Genomic DNA, 23,637 nt, shown 5'->3' on the forward strand with positions numbered 1-23,637 from the left:
TTTCAACTGCACTGTTTATAGACTTATTATAGGAGCTGAGGTCAAACTATCGACAAATGCTGAGCAGTTAACACATGAACAGATTTAAACAGTCCACACAGCCGTGCTTAAACAAAGCAGCACTGGTCACTGATCTGATAATTTTTTTAATGGCCTGAATGCACCATTCAGCTCATCCTGTGGCCCTCTGCTAGACATTAGCTCCATCTTGTGGACTATTTAGATCAATTTCAGAAAATATCGAGCTACAGATTTAAGGCTGCAACCTGGGTGTGACGTCTTTTAACATTTCCACATCCATAGCTTTTTATCCACACAGCACAGTCAAAGCGAGCTGGCTGGCCTGAGACGATCAGGAGCGGCTGATGCCATCAATCTGGTACATCTTGGAAAAGTACCATTTTAAAACAGGCTTATAGCTCAAAGCATGCCGTATGTGGCAGGCTTAAAGGATATGTGATGCTGTGTTTTTGAAAATGGCATCACAATTTTATTGCTTATAAGCATAAATCCACACAGACTTACACAGCCACCCCCTGCTGTGGCTATGGCTATTGTAAGTAAACTCTTTATTTCAATCACTGTGTGGGTGATATCTAATATGCATCAGCAAAACGTCATTTCACTGAATCCATTTTGCTCTGCTTTTGCTTACATTTTGCTCTTAGACATGGCATGAAAACCATTGAATTATACTCTGAAAAGGGATTATGCCAAAGCCAACTTGTAACTGACACATCTGCCATTACTTTTCTGCCAGAAGCTGATGTAATTCACTCACTACAAATTCATATGAATCCGTTCAGTTTGGTGTCTGAAAGACTCAAAAAATATCTGTGAAACTGACATTTCACTGACATTTACCCAGACAGAGTGATGGAGGCCCTCTTCAAGCAGTTGATGAAAACTATTTTGGGAGATTACCCAGGAAGATTGACAAGATGCAAATAAATAGCAAAGAGCAACTGGATTTATGATCAATATTGGCAACAGCAGACAGACAGCAGATGTCTGTCAAATTGGATTTCTGAATTTTGGATATATTAGCCTGCAGGTAGTATGTAAAGCAATTACATAGAACAATGAAGGATGCAGACTTACCCATAATGCGCATCAATGGTAGAGTGGATCCAATAAATCAAATCCTGCAGAGGAGGACAGGGGGACAGTGTGGCTGCCAGAACTTTTTTAGCCTTTGTTCAAGGTGAATTGCAAGGTGAAGGAAACTTTTAGCTCATTTGGTTCATTTTACAGTGAGACTATTAAATTAAGCCTGTGCCAGGTGCTAAATTGTCCTTTGAAGATCATTGGCTCCAGCCATTAGTGGATTATTCTTTTAAATGTTATTTAACAGGAAGGAGCCCATCGTAAACCACATGCATGGAGGTTATATCGTGACACTGGTCTTTAATGTGTTTTATGAACTGAAAAGCATCTGAGGTTTATTGATTTTTAAATGACTGTAGCTGTACTGTACTGTACTGCACTGTGGCTCAGTGGTTACAGCAGAGAGGTCTTGGATTCAGACTCCAGATCTGCTCATGTCTGCAAGGCTTTCCTCTTCATCTGTATGTGCATCTGCATGGATTTGCCCTGTCACCTTATATATGCTCCTGGTCATGTTTTGGTGAATGTTGTGTGCAGTGTTGGGGTGTAACAAAGTACATTTACTCAAGTACTGTATCTAAGTACAATTTTGAGGTACTTGTACTTTACCTGAGTATTTCCATTTTATGTAACTTTGTACTTTTACTCCACTAAATTTTGAGGCAAATTTTGTACTTTTTACTTCACCACATTCACTACAGCTTTACTTTTCAGGTTGAGATTTAACATTAAAAAAAAGATAAATTTAAAGTGATTAGACATTTCTTTAAATTAAACCTCATAGCATTATATTAAGGGGTTAAAATGAGCTCTACCTTGAAAACATAAAATGCTGCTTACATAAATACATCAATAATAATAACCTAATAATATTTTTGGAATATTTATAACAATCTGAGTGGGTCCATTCTGCATAACGTGTACTTTTACTTTTGAGATTAAGATTTCCTTTGCAACAGGGAAATTTCAAGTGTTACAGCGGCAAAGTGGATAGCAAAAAAAACTTAGTATAATAACAACAACTGCTATTACTAAAAATAGTAATAGCAGTATAAACTAAAAAATATCAGCAAATAAACAAGTAAACAATATAATAAAGTATTAACAATTTACAATATAATCCTGACTGTAATGACATTGATGGTCTCCTGACTCTTATTAGATATCATACTGACTTATAATGGCACAAAAAGAAGTGTGGACAATTTACTGCTATCCTTCTACAGCTGCATAAGAAAAACAACCTTACAATGGCCACTTCTTGTGTTTCACAACATACATTACAATGCTATTGTGGTCTGGGTAGCACAGGCTGGCACCAAGGAGAGCTACAGAAGAAAGCACTGTTTCAAGGAGTCAAAAAAACTGAGTGGATAACCTTCAAATGTCTCAGAATGACACCAATTATAATCTATATTCAGCTATGTTGTCTATGATGTTTGCTGCTAATGTAAAGGGAAAGTATGTGATTCATTTGGACAGAGAACACAGCAGGGAGAAGAGACAAAGGCGCTATTTATAAGAGACACAAGACACTGAATCTCCTGAAGGATGAAGATCCAGACCCAAAATGTTTGGAATGAGGCTCTGACAGCCTGAGAAGAGACAAACGTCCCTGGATGGCCATCGTGGAGCACAGAGAAGTTTCATCAGCACTGAAAGGTGAGGACAAGGGAAGAGAAAAATGAGAGAGAAGAGCGAGAGGGTTGATATAATACTACAGTCATGGAAAAAAATATTAGACCACCCCCTTGTTTCCTTCAAGTTCTTGTTAATTTTAATGCCTTGTACAAGTAAAGGTACATTTGTTTGGACAAATATAATGATAACAACAAAAATAGCTCATAAAAGTTTAACTTAAGAGCTGATATCTAAAAAAAATAAAAATGTCATGTAAAACCATTGTATTTTATATGTAGATATTTCCAATGTACATAAAAAAAGTTTTAATGTGCATTTTTTTAAAACAAGTGAATTATCCTTATTGAACATTGCTCTGTGAGAGGTAAAGAACACCATTGCACTAAATATTGATTGAGATGGTTAGTAATGGAGTTAATAATGAAATATAAACAATGTTGTGTGTTTTTTGGTTTCTGACACTTGGATAATTAAACATGCCCCGGGTCAAATTGACCCACAAACATTATTGCTGTTCCTGAGAAACAAACATAACATGAGGGTTAATTTATACACATAGACGTGGGAAAATGATGACTTCTATCAAACGTGCTGCCACAGGAAGCAAATAGTTGTAGGTTATATGGTTATATTATATTAAAATGGGGTGATGGATGCTTCCTGGAGCATCGCCAATCCTGCAAGACGGAAAGGCCAACCCTAAAGGTAACAGAGAAAATCCAGCCTCTAGACAGTGAAGACATACTATAGGCCTGTTGTGAGATACAGAAATGACCGAGGGGTCTCACCAGCAACATCAAGGCTCAAGACTAAACAAAAGCACAATCCAGCCTCTGGATGAAGAGCGTTTCAATAGAACTGCATTGCTAGGCAACAGCTGGGGTACATGTTTACTTCCTGTCAGCTGAGTCATTCATATACACACTGAAAACAAGGAAACCAGAAAAAACACATTTATAGTTTCCTAGACTGCAACAGGAAATTAGCTGCAACACATTTCTTTAAAAGTGTGAAATTGCCTGTAGACCTTGGTTCTCAGTCATCAGTATCCTCTTCGTCAGTCTCACTTTCTAGATGATCATCTTCCTCAAGCTCATCCTCGTCACCAGAGGATGGAACTCAAACACCTTCATCATCCCCAAAAACCAAGCTTCCACCTTCTCACCCTTAGAGGATATATAGATCTGAGTGTTACCTTCACAGATGAGGTAGATGATCCTTATTACCTCGGGGAACCCTTCAAGCAGCAGGATGTAAAGGTACGATGAAAGATGAAAGGTAAAGATAAAGCACATGAAAAACTCGATTTCAGATCTAAAGTACCTCTCAAAAAATGTAATATTTGTATTTTTAGCAGCTGTAAATCCTCCTGTGGGTACTCATAAGTAGAGTTTACAGTGTAAAGTAAAACACTTTAGTAATTAGATGAAAAATGTAGACATTTCATACTTTCCAGCTGTCGAAAAGTGAGTTTTACACTGAGAAATTGCTGCATATCACTTAATCTGTCCATGGTTTTACCACTCGCAGGGTTGTTTTTCACACTAGATTAGTCATCCACTGCTTTAGCATCAGTTATTCAACAAGGTTTGTTTTTACAGATGCTTTCTGATCTACCAGAGTTCAGCTTGCACAGTGTTTTGGTTTTACAGCAAATCAAGTGTGAAGATGATAAGATCTGCAGATAAATGTCTAACAAAGTTTTTGATAATTTGTGAAATAATATTTTCAATATGGTTAACATTTATATAAGCTTTGTAACTTTGAAAAATGACTTGAATAGTTTTTAATCCCTAAAAAATAAGAAAAAGGAGTACCTAATGACTTGATAAATATTGATGATCAGCACGTCTTAAAGTTAATGTATTTGTATTTGTATTTATGTTATTGTGTATCTTTTTTGTATTGTTTTATTATTGTTTACTTTTTTTTAATTTCCATTATATTTATTTTGTGATTTTCTTTTTTATTCATTTAAATATAATATTGATGATATTTTTAACAATGATAATGCATGTTTGTTATTTGAAGAATTAATAAATCATGCATTTTTTGGCTAAAATGGCATTTTTATAACAGATATTAATTATTAATTAACTCCTCCTTCAGGTACTCATAAGTAGAGCTTAGAATGTAAAATAAAACACTTTTGTAATTACATGAAATATGTAGATATTTATACATTCCAGCTGTCAAAAAATGAGTTTTACACTGAGCTGCATCACTATCACTTAATCTGTCCATGGTTTTACTACTAGCAGGATTGTTTTTTTACACTAGATTAGTCATCCACTGCTTTAGCATCAGTTATTCAACAAGGTTTGTATTTACAGATGCTTTCTGTTCTGCCAGTTTAGCTTGCACAGTGTTTAGGTTTTGCAGCAAATCAAGTGTGAAGATGATAAGATCTGCAGATAAATGTCACCATGACTTTCCACATGCATTTGTATGTGAGTGGTGCCAACATGGTAAGTGCATTTACAGTCAACTTTACAGTATTATTTCTGCAACAAATGAGGGAAAGAGAAATGTATCTTTGTCATGTGCATGCTACAGTTTGAACCTCCTTTGGTCTACTTCCTGTCACCTGACGAAACAGAGAGTGGCTTAGAATATAAGGCTTTGAAACTCCAGTAGGTGGGATGGTTTTCTCTCCAAAACAGCATGGGATGGGACGTGGGTTTTTGAAAGCCAGAAAGTTCAACAGCTGGCCAAGTAACGGCTGAGTCATTGGTATTGATCTATTATCCTTTCAGCCCCCGCAGATAAATTATGGTCATTGTGTGCCATTCTGCAGTAAAACTAGTACTTGTTGGACAAGTCACCTCATGCCTTTTGTTTTAAAAATTTTAAATTCTGCCCCCAAAATATGAGTGCTGCTTTGACACAAATCCCAAACAGACATTGGAGATAAATTTCACTGAATATGCACAATTTAATTCAATTGTTTATTTTCTGACTGTGATTGTTTCATTGTTGTTTTTATGCACCACTTTTGCACATTTTCAAATTTATATAATTTTTTTTTTTATTAAATAAAGCAATACCCGAAAATACAAATTCACCTTCTATAGTCATACATGCATAACCATGTGCTTCCAAATGCAGTCATGGGTCTGTGTTGACATGGAGTCTGATATTAACACACAGTAATTCAGTGGAACAATGTTTTGATAAGCACAGTTATGATAACTGAGCATTGTCACAGTATCACTATAACAACACATTCATTAAGATGTCAAGGTCAGTTGTGTATAGACTGTAAAAGGAGCCGCACCAGCTTATCTGTCTTGATGACTCTGTAGATTTCTGTGTAGATTTTCCGGCTTTTCAGGCTTTCAGGAAAAACTGTGGTTTTACGCAAATTTTCAGAACAAAAAGAATATTTTCCCTCATTTGGCTTGTAAAGAAAAAAGGAAAGGAAAAGGCAGTATTTATTCATGTCACAACAATAAAGACAGCATTTAACTGTGAGAGGTTATGGTTGATAAAGAATATTTACTAACTGATTATAAACCTGCAGTGTGCCAAAATACAACATGTTTCTGTCCATGTCTGTAAGTGTGAATGCTGCAAGCTGCCATGATTCATAAACTTGTGGCAATGTACCGTAATTATTCATGATAAGTAACACCTACTACCCTGTGTGTGGGTGGGAGCAAACCCAGTCATATTGACATGTTTCAGCATGCAAGCCGTCTGATTTGTCACACATCATTTGTTTGTTTTTCCACGGTAGATGAAGCTTATAGTGAAATCTTTCTTGTTTTTCTGCAAAGGGACGAATACATGAAGCTACATGTTATGTAGTCCTCCAGGCTGCTTCCCTGCTCTAATGTGACTGTACTGTCTACTGACAGAAATATGATTTGGTCCCGAGTCAAGACACCCAGACAGTCATGTTTAGACCGGAAATTTAAAGATTTTGCCTTCAAAATAAAATTTCGTTGCCTGTTTACTGAAAATACAGGCCTGTAAAATCAAATGAGAATCTTACAAATTGAGAAGGTCAAACAGTATCACAACTAACAAAGATTTTAAACATTTGTGAAATTATATTTTCAAGATGGGTAAAATGTATATAAGCTTTGTTTTTTTTTACTCCCTGAAAAATAAGAAAAAAAGAGTACCTATCATATTGATGATCAGCACCCCTTAAAATTAATTTTAATTTTTAGTGTTAATGTTCATGTGTATCTTTTTTGTATTGTTTTATTATTGTTTACTTTACTTTTTATTTCTATATCTTCTATATTTATTTATTTATAGAAATATATTATCGATGATATAACCTAACCCTATTTAACAATGATAGTGCATGTTTGTTATTTGAAGATTTAATAAACCTATAGGGCTGAAATTTGAATTTTGAAATTTGGCTGGAATATCATTTTTATAACTAATATTAATTATTATTTTCCATTATATGAGGCAAAAACTGAAGAATACTTAAATGTCAATCACATCTTCCTCTAAGAGGCGAGCACAATTTCGTTTTGTTTTGTTTCTGTTTATTTCGGTCAATACATGTCATTAAAAGAGAAGTAACAAACCAGAAAAAAAGCATTGATCAAAGTAAACAATAAGTAAACAAAGAAAGAAAATTGACAATAGACATTTGACCGAAAAGGTGTAGGCTAAAGCATAGCTTATTACGCCTACCCTGTTACAAACTCAAGTTAATTTAAAAATTAAAAATGTACAATTTTTTTCTTCCCTTCCCTTTCCTCTTCCTTTCCTTTCGCTTCCTTCCCCCTCCCCTCCCCTTCCTTCCTCTTCTCCTTCCCTTCTTCCTCCTTTCTTCCAGTCAGTTTTTACAGTTTACTTTTTTACTTAAGAATTTATTTGATTTTTTTCTGCAAGTTTGGAGCAGGAGATTAGCTAACCGTTTCCTCTCCCACACATTATTTTGAAAAGCTCCACCGGAAGTCATCAGTCAGGTACGTTGTCTCGTATTGGAGCAGTGTTTTTCTTTACCTTCTGAACAAGTGACAGGCTTACAGGAGGAACTTTGTTTTCTAGCTTCGCCGTCTCCTCTTCATCATGGAGGCTCGGGTAAATTTTTCCCGTGAGGAAATTAACAGCACGGTGTGGGAAGTCCCGGAGAAATACACACGGCTCAAACAGATAGGGACCGGGGCGTACGGCTCGGTGTGGTGAGTGTTTAACGTTACCTTACACTGTGTGAGCTGTGTGTCGTTGTTGGGACCGGACTGTGTATGTCTGAATACTGCTGAAACAGAGCCCAGCATTCATTAACCTTAGCGACTTTGGTTGCATGCAGCCTGTGGTGGGCCTGGGTTATATCCTGTAGTGTTACACCAATACACTGTCAACAATTATAAGGTAAGTCATGTTATAATAAGTTATAACACCTGACATCTATTAGAGCATCCTAGCAGCATGTGTTAGCACCAAGGCTACATATATACATATGTTCTCCTGTACAATAATAAAGGAGATGTAGGTATTTTAGAGTATCAGTATTAAAGATGGCCACTTTCCACTTTCATTTCTTCATGCAGTTACCTATAAGCTACAGAAATACATTGTGGAAGCCACATAAGCAGATAATGTGCATATTACATAATACCTATGTACATATAAAAATAGCATACGACATATTTACATGTACTGGCATACATAGCAGAGAAACTAATTACAATTTTAGGAATAAATATAGGGGGTCAAACCAAGCCATAAGGTTATAAAATAGCTTTCAGTGGTCACACACAACACAAATGTTGTGACATCCTTGTGTTTGTTTAAGCAAATAGAGTAAAAACATTGGACACACCCAACATTATTGATTTACAATTACCATATTGTTTATTCAGCAGACCATATAAATGAAATCAGTGCTTGGATTAACTCATACTGCCATTTTGTGGTAAATATGAACTTGTCTGTTTTTATTTATATTTGTTAAATATGCTAAATTTTGATTAATTAGCGATATATAATCTTAAAATGACCAACATTTTTTTTACAGTAATTTTTTTAGCACTTTAATACATTTTGTGCCTTATAAAAAGTCAAAATTATAATCAGTTCTTCTATTTAACAGTTACACTTACAGTCGTTATACACACAAGGCTGCCGTCAAGTTTCATACAAACATTATACAAACCATGGACTGTTTAAAGGAGTGGATGCAGCCACTGTGATGGCATCAATTGGTTTATGTGTACCATGCTTTCTGAAGTCACCAGTTTGGCATTTTGTCCATCACTACCTTTGTTTTTTTTTGAGCCAGAAATGACCATATTTGGATGAATGGTCTAGCGCTAGTTAGCTAGTTTCCATCAAAAATGAACAGCCAGCCGACTCCTTTGAGTGTGTTTAAGTACAATTGAACAAAGTGTTACAATTAAATTTACAGAGTGTACCATGTTAGTGACTTGTCAATTTTATTCTAAATGGAACAATAATTTACAAATTAACATTATGCTGCATTGAGAAAGACTTGATACTGATCGATATGAACATACAGTCATTCAGAAAATGTTTACTGAGGTAAAAAATCAAGTCAGATGGGTCATTTTCTCATCAACTTCTATACGTATATTCAGACTTCTTTTTATAGCCAGTTGAGTAACCCCCTGCTGGCCATTAGAAAGAATGCCGTTTTAAGGCACTTCCTTGTTGGCTTCACCTTTCAGACCACGATGTTTCAGATTGATACAAACCCACTTAAATCTATAACTTTCTCTCAGGGGCATAGCCAGCCACATTTGATGTTACAACCCCCACTCCACTCTACTCTTATTATAGGGTGACTACTGATTTTTTAAATGTATTATTGTACTCACAGTACAAAACTTTGTTACCCTGCTACCACATCTCACGCATTTTAGCCAATTAAAATAAGATGTTTACTTTATTTATTCTCTGCAGACATCTTGTGACATTTCATTATACATACTATACACAAATTTATTAGACCAACTGTCATTAAAACGAGAAAACATAAATATTTTAGAATTCTTTCAAAAGCTTGTTTAAAACTAAAATGTTATTGTTATTTATTTGGCAAATAACAAACTCAGAAATTCACCTTGTAATACTCAGATTTGAGCTGGCTCACTGGGTTTTTCTGAGAAGTCAGAAATTATTCAAGCATACCATTCAACCACTAAAACTATTTTTTCTGTTCAGGAATGCAAGTAAATAACTATAATTTGACATCTTAATGAAGAAATAATAATGTGCTTTATTATTTTTAGTTTTTATGTAAAACAGTACATTACATACTGATGTATTAACCATTACAGAAACGTAAAAAAAGATTTTGGTAATTACTAATGCTGTAAATTTAGGACAGCTGTGGCATAATTCGGTGGTGTAATAAATTTGTTAAGCACTGTACATATTTGAAAATTGTAGCACCACAAATGGGATAATTTCGTAATTTCATTGCACAGATGCAACATTTAGTCAGAAAACCCTGCATTATGGTATTGACCTCACTCAGTCTTCGCTTTGTTAATTATCCCCATTGGGAGTGTTTATTGCTCATTTGTCTGTGTACACTGATCAACAAGACCAATGGAAGGTGAATATTTTGAGAGCCTTTGGAAGCAAAAAAAGCAAAATAGTCAAAATGGTTTAAAATCCATCATAGAGGACTTTGATGCTTCTGTTGCCAAAGTGGCAGTTATTGGCCTGTTAGCTGTGGTTACCAGGGTTTTTAAGCATCTTAGTGTGGGAATGATGGTCTGTTAAAGCTTAAAATGTATGACTTTTAAAAGATGCACCATCTGCTGTACTAGGATCAGTCAACGACCATTATCTGTAATTTTGCCAAATTGCCCATCACTCACAAAATGTCTTGTGGGAAATTGAAATAATAAATCTAACCAACAGTTTCTTAACTACTGTATGTGTACGATGCACTGTATTTATTGTGGATGCTTCCAGTATCTGGCATGGATCAGTCAGTCTCTGTAATAGAGACGTTAATATCCCACATTAGTGCATCGATGTTGTCCACAGCACTATGCACAAGTGATGTGTGTAATGTGTGTTGGTGGATGCAGCTCCAAATAGCATAACAAGCCTGTCCTCCTACGATTTGGTGCCCTGCAGATCACTGCAGAAATGCACAAGTTGCCAAACATTTACATGTTCATACTGAATAAACCACAGACCCCCCCACTCAGTTAGAGAATGAGTCCCACGTACAGTACCGACATCTGAGAACGTCTTTGCTGTTGCACGTTGAATTCATTCGCTTCTTAGTGAGAGTGAAACCTCAAAATAGACCATCCTGTCATTTTCTCAGTGCTCTGACTTCAAAAGACTGAAAAATCATAGTGATGCTAGCAGGCACGCACAGACTCTGAGTGCAAAGCTAATGACTTGTTTTTCCATTATTCATCACAGCTCAGTAATAAATGAGAAGACTAAAGAGAAAGTGGCCATCAAGAAGCTCCACAGGCCCTTCCAGTCAGAGATCTTTGCTAAGAGGGCCTACAGAGAGCTCCGGCTGCTCAAACACATGAAGCATGAAAACGTGAGGAGATTAAGCCTTCCTTCTTTCTTTAACAGACTATACATTTTACATGTGTTTTTAGCCTTTGAAATGCATTACCATTTTACATTTTAGATAATGTCATAATATCATGGGAAAGTTATACTGTTTATGTGGAAATATCCTGTAAATGCTCAGCCCCCTAAGTATTTCCTCATGTCTCTGTATTCGTCACGTCTCTCTGTCATTCCAACCAGGTGATAGGACTTATAGATGTGTTTTCACCTGCCACGAGCCTTGATGACTTCCAGGACTTGTGAGTATTTTCTGCAATATTTGCAAAGCCCTTAGGCAGAGGAAGCCAACGCCTTTTTTTTAGGAAAGGTATGGACACTGGACAAAAAGTGTGAATGCTGAACATGTCAATCTAAAACCATGGACATGAGTATGCTGCTATAACAGCAGGGCTTAAGGCTCATTTTTAAAAGTGGTTGTCAGGGTGGTAATCAAACATCATTCTTCACCCTATAAAAGTAAGATCCATTTTGTTTTTGTTTGTTTGTTTGTTTATTTGTACCTCCTACAACCGGGTGGAGAAGAACACTCATTATTGGTTCTAATGTGATGAGTTTATATATGCACCGTTGTATGGCTGATTGTGAGTGAGAAGCCTGGGAGAGGCACACAGTTTTTCGACCACACAAATGTGATAAATAAGTTGGAAGTTAGAATTTTATTTTGTTTAAGAAGTACATGTTTGTTTGGAGAAGCTATAATAAACTACATTAAGTGATATAGCCTAAGGAAACTGTAGGCATTTCATTGTGTGCGTAAAACATGTTGAATGGGATCTCATCATAGTAGAGACATCATTTTTGAATAGCAAAGGGCTCATTACACTATATTTTGAGCAATTAAGTTACAATGCACACACAAGTGAATGCATGTGAAAACATTGTCACATGCAGCGTTTTCTGGTTCCAGCTTTCTGACTGTAACAGCAATATCTAAACATCACTAATTGAAGTAATTAAAAATGTATTTATTTTGGAGTGCATTTCCTGTTTGCTGGCGACCAAAGGCCAAGAAATGACTGCCAATATCTCAAAATGATAATTACAGCCTCCAGTCTTCTATGGAGACTTTTCACAAGATTTTGGTAACTGGCTGCAGGGATTTGTTCCCATTCTGCCACAAGATTATTCGTGAGGTTGGCCAGTGGTGGGTGATAAGGCCTGGCTCACCCAGTTCATCTAAAGGTGATGAAGGCGGTGGAAGTCAGGGCTCTGTGCAGGGCAGTAAAGTCCTCTGACCCCAAATCTCAAAACCAGTTCTCTGTGGACATGGGGGTATTGTTGTGTTAAACAGGAAAGGACCTTCCTTAAACTGTTTCCTAATACTGTAGTTTTCCTGTTCTCGTTGGTAGGGTTGAGCTGGATACTCAGATGACTAGTTTCCGCAAAGGATAGTTTACTTTTACAAGCATGAGCATGCACTGAACTACAAAATTGAGAAGAATACTGCAAATGGGAAGAATATATTGAAGGTTATATAAACAGTGTTGCATAAACCTACACGAGCACCCTAAGCTCCTTAATCAAAGTATACAAAGTCCTGGATTACAGTAATAATAGGGTGTGCAACAGCAAAGGAAAAGCTTCTTTTTGATCTTGACCGAACAAAGCTTGTATCGTGTTTGGATTGTTCAAAAGCGTTAATCATAATGTCCATGCTCTTTCCGTTCATTCACTGGCTCGCTCTGCCTCTCTCCCTCTCTTTTTCTCAGCTACCTGGTGATGCCTTACATGTTTACTGACCTGTCGAAGGTGCGAGGTCATCTCACAGAAGACAAAGTCCAATTTCTTGTCTACCAGATGCTCTGTGGACTCAGGGTGAGCCGGGGGAGCTGAACTTTCAGAAACTGACACTCCATGAAAACATTAGTGTCACACAATTATTACAAATTAAACCTTCACTGAATATATTAAGTTATCATGTAACAGTCATTCCAGAATTATATTGTAGTGTAATATATGATTATCACTACATGCATACATAGATGGATATCCATGATTTTTACATTTTAAAACAAGTCTAGGTGCTATATAAATACTGAGTATTTAAGTAAGTATCAAAAAGATTAATCTACAGAGAAATGCACTCAGCCTGAGACTGTGCCTTTAAATGGACCATCAGAACTTCTGAAAAGTTGTGATGTGACAAATATACCAGATATAAGTAGAAAGTGCCGTCACAGTGCAGTTACAGGCTGTCATTACCCGGCTTCAATGATGGTGCAGAGACGTCAAGAGTACAGATGCAGAAGACACAGAAAAACTGGCCAATCAGAGCAGATTGGGCTTCTTTTTTTTGAGGGGGGCTTAAAGAGACAGGCACTAAATCTGAGCATTTCAAACAGATGGTTAATACATGTATTTTCAGACAGACAGTGTGATGAACATGTAAAAATGTTCTAGTAGAAACCCAACATACAAGTATGAACCTGAAAATAAGAACAATACGTCTTCTGTAAATGAGTCATAACATTACTATACACTATTATAAAAAAAGTAGTGAGGCACTAAAAGTAGGAAAGACAAATCGATGCTCTAAAATAAACTATTACACTATATGAAACTATAATAAATTGTTGTCAAGTGAAATGCAGTGTAGGCATAGTAATAAACCCATCATGCAAACAGGTATATTAAAGATACACAAAATACTATAAACAAATGTCATGTAGCATGCATACATTTTGGTTGGACTGCAATTAAAATAACCTTTCCTTGCTCTGTTTCTCTTTCCACAGTACATTCACAAGGCCGGAATCATCCACAGGGTAAGTACAAGTCAAACTATTAAAGAAATTGTAACATGTGCAGTGGTTTGTACTGTTTATTATTCTGGCTCAGATAGCACGTATGCATTTTTCCTGTGTGACAGAAGTAAATGGGAATGGTGGTTTAATTTCTCATTGTTATTGAGTCAGATCCAACCCTGCCCTAACAGGTAGGATGAGTTCACACTGTGATGACTGACTGCGTGTCTAGAGATGTTAGGCCACACCCGTCAGCCAAGTGCCAGTGCCAAGTGGGTGTGTGTGCAGAGTAGGGAAAGTAAGGTTAGATCAATATAGCACTTGTACTATATCAGGCAGATGTGAATGGCTTCTTATCTCTCCGACACCCGAGACATAAAGCACTAATTTGTGCAGGGTTTCAACCTGCAAAATCTACTGTTAATCTACTATTTCTTTGTTTCTGTTGCAGGGTAGTACTAAGGCTTTTGTGTGTGGTGGTTGAGCTCTGAACATTTGTGTGAGATCAGCTAACTGTGTGTTTGTGTGTGTTTAGACTGTAGAAAATATGATCATGCCCACTCTGATTCAGTCGGTGTTATCCGGCTATTATTCTTGTAATTCCCAACGCAGTTAAGGTGTTATCAACACAGTGCCACACTTATTGCAGTATTTTATGAGTGACTGTGCCGAAATGCTGCAGTGAGTCTTATGGCCAGCTTATAGTGGAGTCATGCTATTGAATCCCTGTCTGAAATCCCCACAGTATTCAGGCTCTGAGGCATACAGCTGAGCCATGTTAGGCCACAGGGACTACAGGCACTGAGGCTTTTCACAGTTTTCATACTGCACAGTACACAACCACTATAATTGCTGATAATCACTATGTGCAATAAGTAACCTTCACTCAGCACATTTTCTTTTACAGGATCTTAAACCTGGAAACTTGGCTGTTAACCAAGACTGTGAACTGAAGGTTTGTGCTTCTAAGGATTACATCAGAAAACATGACAAAGCTGAAATGAGAGGGCTGCTGCAGGGGCTGAATAATAGGACTCAGCAAGTACAAAATAAGTGATAAAATACAAGCTGTGCTATCAAATTAGCAAGATACAGGAAAGAGGATATGGACTTGGTAACAGTTGGGGTTTTTTCTAGACAGATTTCTTACTTAAATGTGGCTTATAAGATCTTGATGTAAGATGAAAATATCTTATTTATTAAAGCTTGGGTAGGCAGTTTTATTATGGCATCATTGGGCAAAATGCCTTAATAAACGTTTAGCAGATTGTAATTGAAGTGGTCTGAGAAAAAAATAGATTTTGCATCTCCTCTTGGTTCTGTTTTAAGGATTTAGATATTCTAGCTTGTGACGGGAGTCTTTGACCAATCACAGGTCATTTCAGGGAGAGGGAGTCTCTATTGGCTGTTTTACAAATGCACATGCAGAGGGTGAAAGCCTGATTCAATGGCAGAAAAGTCTTTAGAAAACGTTGCTATTACACAACTGCCTACACTGCAAAGAGAAGGATGGACTTTTCAAAACGAGAGTCTGACGATAAACGTTGTGCAAATATTGGCAATATGTCTCAGAGATGGAGAGAAAATGTTGCTAATAGTTTAACCTAACCTAACCTGCTAACCATACAGTAGCTGAGCTCACAACTTCACCAAAGTGTGGAGGTCTCCCGCAGCCGTGTGCTACAGCTAGCAGTAGTCAAAACTAGTAGAGAGATGAAGAAATGTTATTAGTTTAGCCTTCTGCTAACTAGCTAGGCTCACAGCGAGCCTTTGGCTACAGTTAGCAAAAGGCTAAACTATTAGAGAGAGGAAGAAGCAAATCTTGCATGTATTTTCCAGAAAAACTGCATACCCCAGCTTGAACCATCTTGGACAATATCAATCAGTATGTTCAGTAACTGTCTACACATCTGGATCGCTGTGAAAAAGCACATTATCAAACAATAAAGTAACTCAGATGGCTGTTGTTTCCAGTGTTCATGTTCTAGATTGTGATCAGTTTCTGTGCTTCCAATGCAGATCCTGGACTTCGGGCTGGCTCGCAGCACTGACGCAGAGATGACAGGCTACGTGGTGACCCGTTGGTACCGGGCACCTGAGGTCATTCTGAACTGGATGCACTACACCCAGACTGGCAAGACAATCGTAGCTGTTACATAAACTTATCTCCGTCCCTGCTGTCGTCTCAGTATTGAGTTGGCCTGTCTGTGCTGTAACTGTTTGTCGTGTGAAAACATCCCAGCTCCAGTTAGAGGGATTTCTGTATTTAAGCTGTGGCTTGTATGGCACTTTATGGGTCAGCAGTTTTTATAATCCTACCGTTGGTGTGTGAAATGCATCTGAAGTTGCATCGGTGTCATTTTGACAATAAATCTTTTTTTTCCCGCCTAATCTGTTAGCAGTTGACAAAGATGGGTCTGACAGCAGCTTGATAGCACTGAGACTCAATGACAGAGCTGTCACTTCACTGAAACTGACTTCCCCAGGATTTATGTTTCTTTAGGAGATAGTGGTTTTCCATTTTGTAAACAGCCTCTCCGAAATGGGATGTAGCACAGCAAGCAACTCTGGCAAGTTTACACCCTTTGTAGGATTGTGTTACTCACCAAGTATGCCCCAGTATAAACAGCACAATAGATTCTGCACTAGGAACTTCGCTGTGGCCTATAAATGCCACCTTCCTCATTTTTAATGCGCTGAGCTGAAATTTAAACACTCTTAGGAATGTGTATTCTGCTCAGCTTCTCACTCATGTTTTTCTCTTTTTTTATTCTAGTGGACATCTGGTCTGTGGGCTGTATCATGGCAGAAATGATCAATGGAAAAACCCTTTTCAAAGGGAGAGACTGTATCCTTTCATCGGCCTTGTCTGTTTTCTAGACGTGCAGCTTTTGATGCCTTTGTCGTGACAGATCACGACATATGTTTCTTTATACAGAAATGTAGATGTATGGTATGATTCCCAGATGAACACGCATCAAATTTTAATATGAATCTATTTTCGATCAACACTCACATCCAAAATCGAACACAAAAGGAAATCACAGCATTTTGCATGCAGGGAAATGCAGCACAATGCAGCTACTTCTGCACTATATGACATACATTTTCTGCATGTTTTAAAATTCCCTTTTCTGTTCTTTTCTGCACTTGCAAATGATTTATAGTCTTTTAGCACATAAAGCTGTCACTTGTGGCTTTTAGGTTCTTTTATCATTCTGTTTTATGGACCTGCATGGAAACCCTACTCTCCACTACTTCAGAGTGAACGACTGCTTATTGAAACCACCAGGACATCCCAGGTTAACAAGTCCTTGATTGTAACCCGTTATAACCAGACATGGACCAGCTGACTCAGATCATGAAAGTGACTGGAGTACCTGGACCAGAGTTCATACAGAAGCTGGACAGTCCAGAGGTAGGAAAAGATACAGTATGTGTATGTCATGAGACTACAGTTTGACTGGGATGTTTTTATTATATCCCTGATCCTATTGGCTGATATGTTGCTAGTATATTAATTTAAAGCTGAGAATTTAAGCAAGTATGAATTGATTTCGCCAAGGGTTAAAGAAAGGCCTCATCTCTCAAACCACATTTGGATCACAGTACACTAAATCCTTCACTGAAAGTCATGAAAATATTAACAAGTCCTGCTGGCAACACTCAGGGTTTGCAACGTACATCTCATCCAACAATAACAACAAACTCAGGGTTTTGCCATTGTTAAGCATGAGACAGCAGTGGGAGTAAAAATATAGAATTTGTCCTGAGGGTGGCACTAGAGGTAAAGTTGGCATCAACAAAACCATAGAGCAGGACAGGGTAATGGAAAATAAAGATATTTAAAGACATGTAAATATTAATTTTATCCCCAGGGAGCAACAAGTAGCAGTTTAAACATGTCATTTTCATTTACTGTGAAACAAGTTAAAGGGACAGTTCACCCCAAAACAAAAATGAGTTATGTTGCGGGTCAAATTGACCCATTTCAGAGTTTAAAAAAATAGTTAAATGTCTTTTTTCGGGATGAAACTTTTTCTGCTTGGCTTAATAAGTGTAATCAACATATAAAATGAAAACGGTTCATTTCACATATTTGCATGTTTATATGACATTGATGCTGTTTGATGCTCAGTCTGACCCTGAACAGAAGAGGAGACTCTTGTTCATTTATCAACTCATTCCATAAAAGAAAAATATTAAAAATGTAAAATAAAATTTTCAATAACGCAATGTCATGTAAAACTATTGTATTTTATATGTAGGTCATAAAATGTACATAAAAAAAAGTTTTAATGTGCAATTTTTTATGAAAAATGAGTGAATTATCCTCATTAAACCATGATCTGTGAGAGGTAAAGAATACCATTACTAATGGAGTTAATCGTGAAATATAAACAATGTTTGTTGGGATTTTTTGGTTTCTGACACTTTTGGATACTTAAACATGGGTCAAATGTAACCCCCGAACATTATTGCTTTCCTGAGAAACTAACATAACAGGAGGGTTAACTGTAGTTCTATTTGTCAGTCTAGCTTGTTTTGGTGAGTTGCAGAGTGTTATGTAGATATCGCTTGTAGAATTATTTATTTTGTTTTTTGGGTGAACTATCCCTTTAAATTATAAATGAAGTGAAATGTGCATCATTCTCAAAAATGATTCATGCCTAGACCTAAGCTAACCAGTTTCATTTATTTAATTTCTTACAAAGAATATAATACAATACATACATTCACATATATACAATGAAATTAGTGCAGAATATCTTTTAACTTCAGCAAAGTAAATTAGATGAGTAATTTATTAAATTTTGCAGAAACGCCTGCATCATCTGCAGACTAAAGCAGTTTGTCATTTACACATATAATTCTAATAACTAGCAATCAATTGATGTCTTTGAAGAATATAAAGTAGTTGATTGTAGGTGATTATATATATATATATATATATTTCTTTCTTTTTTCTGTAATTTATATGTATATATTATTTAATCTAATAAATTAATTAATTTAATAATTAGTATTACTAGTCCATCACCAGAGATGAAATACAAAATATCTAATAAAGATTCATTTTATTTTTTCTCTTTTCTTGTTTCTTTCATCAATAACAACAGGCCAAAACGTATGTTAAGGCTCTTCCTCGCTATCCCAGAAAAGATTTCTCAACGTTGTTCCCCAGAGCCAGTGCAAAAGGTGAGTTGGCAGCAGCATTTCTCTCTAGCTCAACTGGTCCACGATGTTTTATCTTTACCTTTTTATAAAGCTTGAGGACAAGAACAGTCTTTTCCTACTGTCCGCATTGCTGATCCTCCACAAATGTGTTGTTGTCTGTTTCTTTTCCTTACAATGTAAATTTTGCTACTTTCTGTCTCTGAATGATGTAACACTGTAATGATACTCTCTGGACCCTGTTCATGAGAGCTTTTCCACCTACCGTTCATAACAGCCAGTGTCAGGGAGGTCAAGAACAGGAGAGATTCACTTAAGTGGCACATTTTATGTATCTGGCAGCAGCAAAATTTCTTCTTCTTCACACCTTTTGGAAACAGTTGAAATTGTTACAAAACAAAAAGCACTTTGGACTCGAATGCATAATTTAATCTTCCGCTCCTGAAAAGGTCTCAGAAAGGTCTCATTTGGCTAATGTTGGTAGAAATGTTTTAAACATCAACTGTTGTCACAATATATTGTGTTCCACTGACTGTTTGCAGGTATCGACCTGCTGGAGAAGATGCTGGTTCTAGACGGAGATGAGAGACCCACAGCCGAGCTGGCTCTAGAGCACCCGTACTTCGACAGCTTAAGGGACCCTGACGACTTACCTGAGCCTGCAGCATACGATGACAGCCACGACAACGCCACATTGTCCCTGGATGAGTGGAAACGTGAGTGAAAAACAAACTGCCGTAACATAATCAGTGTGCAGATTTGAGTAGTGTTGATATACACTTCTTATTACTTATTACTTACTTATTTTATTCTAAATCTGAAATCAGACTTTATTTACAAGTATATAGCACTTTTCATACAAATCTAATGCAACATAAAGTGCTTCACACTATACTTCACCCAGTCTTCACCCCATCCACACACAAAGCAATGAATTACTTGGGAATTAATGAAGCTCAATAACTCAATAACATTAGCAATCAAAACACACCAGAAACACCAGAGGCAGCAACATATACCAAGAAGTCAAACAGACTCAGATACATAAACTAAATAAACCCCAAAGCAAGACAGGTAAGGTAACGCAGAATTAAGCAATTAAACAGAGAAATAAATAGAGTTCAATTCAAGGCCAGACTAAAAAGCTAAAATACAATAAGAAATACTAAACACATAAATTACACAATCGCACATTTAGAAGAAAGACTAAAAATGTCAAAATATAATTTAAAAATTAAACAAGTAAATAAATAAATAAATAAATAGATAAAAGCTCAATTAAAAGAAAGATTTAAGTGGTCAATACAATTTAAAAAATGAAACACATACATAAACAAATAGATAAAGCTCAATTAAAAGAAAGACCAAAAAGGTCAAATACAATTTAAAAAACATAAACATAAAATAAATAAAGCTCAATTAAAAGAGAAACGAAAAAGTTTAATAGGATTCAAAAACAGATACATGAATAAATAAAGCTCAACTAAAGCTGGACTAAAAAGGTTCAATAGAATTTAAAGAATTAAACACGTAGATACAAAAACACTTTCAAAATAAAAGGCCAGACTAAAATGAAGTAAAATAAAATAGGTAAATAAAGAAAACTCAATTAAAAGCCAGATTGAAAAGGTATGTCTTCAGTTTGCTTTTAAAAAACAGTTATAAAAGGATGCCTCATCGTGGGTTTTTGTTGCAAATTTGGGGATAATTAAAAGGCCACTACTAGAAAACATGAGGGTTTCTAGATGGCTCATGGGCTAAAAGTAATTTTAAAATGAATAGATGAGACCAAAACTAAAGAGCTTTATAAACCAAAAAGCCTTAAAATCTATTTAACACAAACAGGTAGGCAGTGCAGAGACTTTAACATGGTGTAATGTGTGCTGTATTTCTGGATCAAATCAACACACTGTAATTTTGCTGTATTCCTTTAAGAGAGACCAGAACGTATTACAGTAGTCTGGTCTGCAGGTATATTACAGAGATAAAACAGAAGCAATAAAGCTGTCTCATAGTGGATGCAGTATTATTATCATTGCTTTGAAGTGGTTTAAGTGAACATTTTGTTTTCTTAAGTGTTTACCATGTTGGCCATATTGAATGATTTATAACAGCACAGACATCCTGTTGCAGGGCTCCTGTAATGAATAATTAATGTTCAAAAATATAATATGTGTTTAATGGCTTTCCCTTTTGCCCACAGGGTTATGCTTTAGAGAGGTGAAAAGCTTTGTGCCGTTCCCACGGCGGGATTCCAAGAGGAAAAACACTCTGACTATGTCTCCATGACCTGATGAATGTCTTGCTGCCCCAACCTACACAGTACACAGCCAACAGTGCCCTTGTGTATTCAATCATGGATTCACTCTATTTCTTTTACCTTGGATATGTTTAGATTTTGATCCAGTGGTCAGAAGAGGGATTATATTAAAACTGTCACACCTTTTTTGTGCAATTGTTTCCTAAGTGTAGATTGCTCTTCATGTTACATATTCCCTATAAGTGAATTGTTTCGTAAATGTATTATGACCAGGATTAACTGTAAGGTTTACTGTAATATTGTTTTCCAATTAAACAATAAGATATGTACAAAGTTCTGTTTTTGCCCAAGAAAGACTGGCCTAACTCACCCAACTAAAATCTAAAATATGTGCAGTCTTGTAAATTATAATTAAGGGATGATATCAGGGTTTTGCTATTAAACAGCCTTAAAACTCCTTACCATGAAATATTCCACAAGAGGAGCAATTGCTGTGTGAAAGTCCCAATGTGTAACCAGTGTCAGCTGGAATATGTGACCATGAAGTGTGTGTGTGTGATGCTGGAAGCAAGTGGTCATTTATTCTTGTCTCTGCTTTTATCACTTTGTGGTTCCATATTTCACTACTGTAATGTATGTATATAATATAGCATAGCTTTACACAATTTCACCTGCAAACCCTTGTGGATTTTTCTAGTGTGTAGCAGCTTTTGAATGTGTTCTTGACTGAGCTGGCACATTCAGAGGCTGCTGTGTGGTTTATAATATTGCACAGAGGTCCTTCATTAGGGTTAAGGGAATTCTGCCTAATTCATTGTGTCATCTGTTTTAACAGGCATCCTGCACTTGTGTGTGTGTGCATGTGTGTACACAAATAGAATAAACAATTAAATCCATGACCATGCACGTGTGCACACATGTTTTGTGTACATGAGGTGACAGAACAGGTGTCAGGTTTCAACTCCAGATATAGTTCAAACAGTTATGTGTTGGTGTTTTAAAAGGGCTGCTTTGGATTAAAAACCACATTCAGAAGACACGAAGCTGTACTAAGACCAGGACAGACTGTGATCTGTCATTGACCCCGATGAGCAGCTTGGGCGCCAAAATCGTGGCCTGGTGACGTCAAGGGGCGGGCTAAACGTGCACTGCTGTTAAAAGGTAACGTTAGCCCGCAGGCTACCACAAAAGCGGAAGTGAACTATTTCTCATTCAAAATAAAAGTATACTGACTCCTTTTGGTTCGATTTTTTAAAATAGTATAATAGCTAACAAAAACTGATATTTTACTTTCTTGAATAGTCCTTATTTCACAATTAATGAAACGTATAGAATTAATTCATTTACAAGCAAAACATGATCCATAAAATGATTATCCCAAAAAGTTGCCCTCCTTCAAAATGTTTAAAAATACTAATTAAAATATGTATTTAAATATCACTGAAAACCTAACACTCAATAATTGTGAATTGGCAAAATCATTAAGATTACTAAGACTTCAAATTTATTCCAACCCATTAGCAGATCCAAGTTTTATTTTTATTGATTTTATTTTCTATTTTCTTGGCATTGTATTGTTTTATATATATACATTACTGTGAAAAAGTCTTAGGCAGGTGTGAAAAAATGCGTAGAAGAATTGATGCTGGTTTGAAGGCAAAGGGTGGTCACACCAAATATTGATTTGATTTATATTTTTCTTCTGTTCACTCACTTTGCATTTTGTTAAATGATAAAAAATAAACTTAATATTTCTATTTTTGAAAGCAATCTTATTTTGCAGCATTTTTTGCTTTTTTACTTTTTCACTGTTTATATGTAAATTCATAGACATAGTCATGTTTGTAAAATAAAAATAAAAAGGTGTTGGGAAGTATCTCTGCATTTTGAAACCCCTAAAAACCTAGGTCGTATTCTATAAAACAGCTAACCAAACTTAATTTCCAATGTGAATTGTAGTAAACAGAACTCATGGATTCGGATCATAGACTACAGAAAGGCTGTTAAATGGATAGATTGGAAGGAAAAAAACAACTTGGTGTAATTAAACCTCTGAAGTCCAGGAGATTTTGGTCCAAATTTGTCAGCTTCCTATGCATTAATTTCTGTCTCTGTTCAGCATCTTTCAGTCTCTCCTTACATCACATGCATGGCTCCTTT

General features: G+C 36.3%; 1 protein-coding gene across 1 annotated transcript; it reads left to right on the forward strand.

The window, feature by feature from the left end:
* The first annotated feature begins 7,701 nt into the window (after nucleotides 1-7,701).
* Nucleotides 7,702-22,374, forward strand: mapk13 (mitogen-activated protein kinase 13). Its single transcript, XM_059333462.1, has 12 exons — nucleotides 7,702-7,904; nucleotides 11,134-11,263; nucleotides 11,479-11,537; nucleotides 13,008-13,113; nucleotides 14,034-14,063; nucleotides 14,950-14,997; nucleotides 16,062-16,176; nucleotides 16,819-16,890; nucleotides 17,381-17,460; nucleotides 19,163-19,241; nucleotides 19,760-19,933; nucleotides 21,421-22,374. The coding sequence occupies exons 1-12, from the start codon at nucleotides 7,792-7,794 to the stop codon at nucleotides 21,504-21,506; spliced, it is 1,092 nt and encodes a 363-aa protein (XP_059189445.1). The 5' UTR covers nucleotides 7,702-7,791; the 3' UTR covers nucleotides 21,507-22,374.
* The last annotated feature ends 1,263 nt before the right edge of the window (nucleotides 22,375-23,637 follow it).

Source organism: Centropristis striata, chromosome 5 (genome assembly GCF_030273125.1).
Source record: "Centropristis striata isolate RG_2023a ecotype Rhode Island chromosome 5, C.striata_1.0, whole genome shotgun sequence".
Taxonomy (NCBI): domain Eukaryota; kingdom Metazoa; phylum Chordata; class Actinopteri; order Perciformes; family Serranidae; genus Centropristis; species Centropristis striata.